A 2,038-nucleotide genomic window follows, 5' to 3' on the forward strand; every position below is an offset into this window, starting at 1 on the left:
GAAATGTGTTATTCTTGCAGCCTTGATATTCAGGGTGGATTGTAAAATATAAATTTTTGTGAGATTTCAAAGATTAAGATTATTTTGATAACATTATTTACAGATTTAAAAAGATGTGGTTATCACAAGTCTGTTGAGGGGGAAAAACTACTGCATAAAATAACTAACTTGGAATAAATATTTTGCATCAGTTTGGATTGTCCTGTGTAAGAAGTGTATTTTCCTTAAAACTAGGGGGGGATACTTTTTAGGGGAAGTGTTTTTAAAAAGTTTGGAAGAAATCTGAATTGAGACATACCTATTTGCTTCTAACAGAGCTATTCCCTCCATACTGGGATTCTTGTCTTGCGGGGCAACCACTTGACCCCTGAGCTGTGTTCCCAGCCTTAGCAGATACTTTTTTTTGTTCCGAATGCCTTCAGGGCAGGTTTGGCTGGCTTGAGTTGTGGGGAACGAACCACAGCAACCTGAGCCTGACTGCTTTGTTGAAGCAGCCACTTAAAGAACTGAGCTAAGGGGCAGGCCCCCGCAGATACTTTTTTGATGGAGAAATTCTTTGCTATATAAATTACTACTGATACAATCAGAAACTAAATTTTCTTTCCTTAAGCCTTTTTTTTTCAGGGGGGGAGGGGTCATTAACGTATTTGGTACAGGGTCTCACTATGCAGCTTGGATTCATAGTGATCCTCCTGTTTCAGCCTCCCCAGTGCTGGGATTACAGGCGTGTGCCACAACACCCCGACCCATTGGCCTGCTCAGTGTGCCCCAGGGGCAGGGCCGATGCAGCATGAGGGACCAGGGATTGAACGCTGGTCCCTGCATTTGCCAAAACAGGTGCTTAGTCTGCTGAGCTATCTTTAGCCATTTTTTAGTACCTATATTCAAATGTATTTCCAAATGTGAATGTTTTAAGGAGGGTGAGTGTGCCTCAGTGTTTCTACTAAATAAGAACTTTGAGGGGGGAGACCTGAACCAGTGCTAGCTAGATGGCCAGTGGAGGAAACAGATTATTTCATTATGTAATTCCCAAACCACTTTTGCATGCCATAGGTTTGGGAAGCAAGGAGTAACGAGCCCACTAGGGCAGAGAATAAGCAGTTGTATTAGAAAAAATGAAACCATAATCCCAGCACTCAGGAGGCTGAGGCCAGGGGGATTATTGAGTTCTAGGCCAGCTTGTACTACTTAATGACACCCCGTTGCATAAAAAGAACAAATAGTCTTAAAAATTTTAAAAATGACACAAGAAAAAAGTGAAATTTTAGGCCAAAGATTTGATGAAGAAATAGAAGTTAGTCGATACATGACACGGAATGCTGGCATATTTGCCATTGCTACATTTGCTTGTCCATGAGAGATACAGGAAACCACAATTACTGTATATTCTGCTGGGAAGTAAGTAGACGAATGATAGGTGTTGGTGCATGTTAGATGATTTGTGGCCAGGTGTGGTGGCACATGCCTGTAATCCCAGAGCTCTGGAGGCTGTGGCAGGAGGATTATTGTGAGTTTGAGGCCACCCTAGACAACAAAATAAGATCAAAGCCAGCCTGAACTATACAGCAAAAGCCTGCCTCAAAAAAGACAAATATAAAAAGAAAAAATGATTTATTGTGGAAGAGAAGACCTGATCAGTGTTACATATAATTCTTAGTGATACTGGTACAGTATAAACAATTCACATGCAAACTGGTGAGAGTAGTTGAGGTAGAGCAGTAAGAATTAACTCGGGATGAGTGATGGACACCTGTAATCCTAGATGGAGGGCAGGTGAATTACAAGTTTGACTTTGGGCAGTTTAGCAATTTGTCAAAGCAAAAAATTTAAGAGGGCTGGGGATATAGCTAAGTGGTACAAATACCTGCCTGTCAAGCACAGCATCCTGAGTTTAATCACTGTACTGCATTCTAAAAGGGCTAGGAGAGGGGAGCCTGCCCATTAGCTCAGTTTTAAGTTCCTGCTTACACAAATCAGGCTCAAAATTCTGTGGTTTCGATCCCCAGATCCTCATGCCTTACCAGACCTGCCCATAAGG

General features: G+C 41.9%; 1 protein-coding gene across 1 annotated transcript in view; it reads left to right on the forward strand.

The window, feature by feature from the left end:
* The window catches only part of Gpbp1l1 (GC-rich promoter binding protein 1 like 1), a 28,171-nt gene extending 26,814 nt beyond the window's left edge, over positions 1-1,357 (forward strand). Inside the window, exon 11 of the mRNA XM_023724188.1 lies at positions 1,269-1,357. Within this exon, the coding sequence (XP_023579956.1) occupies positions 1,269-1,357 (89 nt within the window). The remainder of the gene's footprint in view (positions 1-1,268) is intronic.
* The last annotated feature ends 681 nt before the right edge of the window (positions 1,358-2,038 follow it).

The sequence above is a fragment of the Octodon degus genome, unplaced genomic scaffold, assembly GCF_000260255.1.
Source record: "Octodon degus isolate 3935 unplaced genomic scaffold, OctDeg1.0 scaffold00107, whole genome shotgun sequence".
Lineage (NCBI taxonomy): Eukaryota > Metazoa > Chordata > Mammalia > Rodentia > Octodontidae > Octodon > Octodon degus.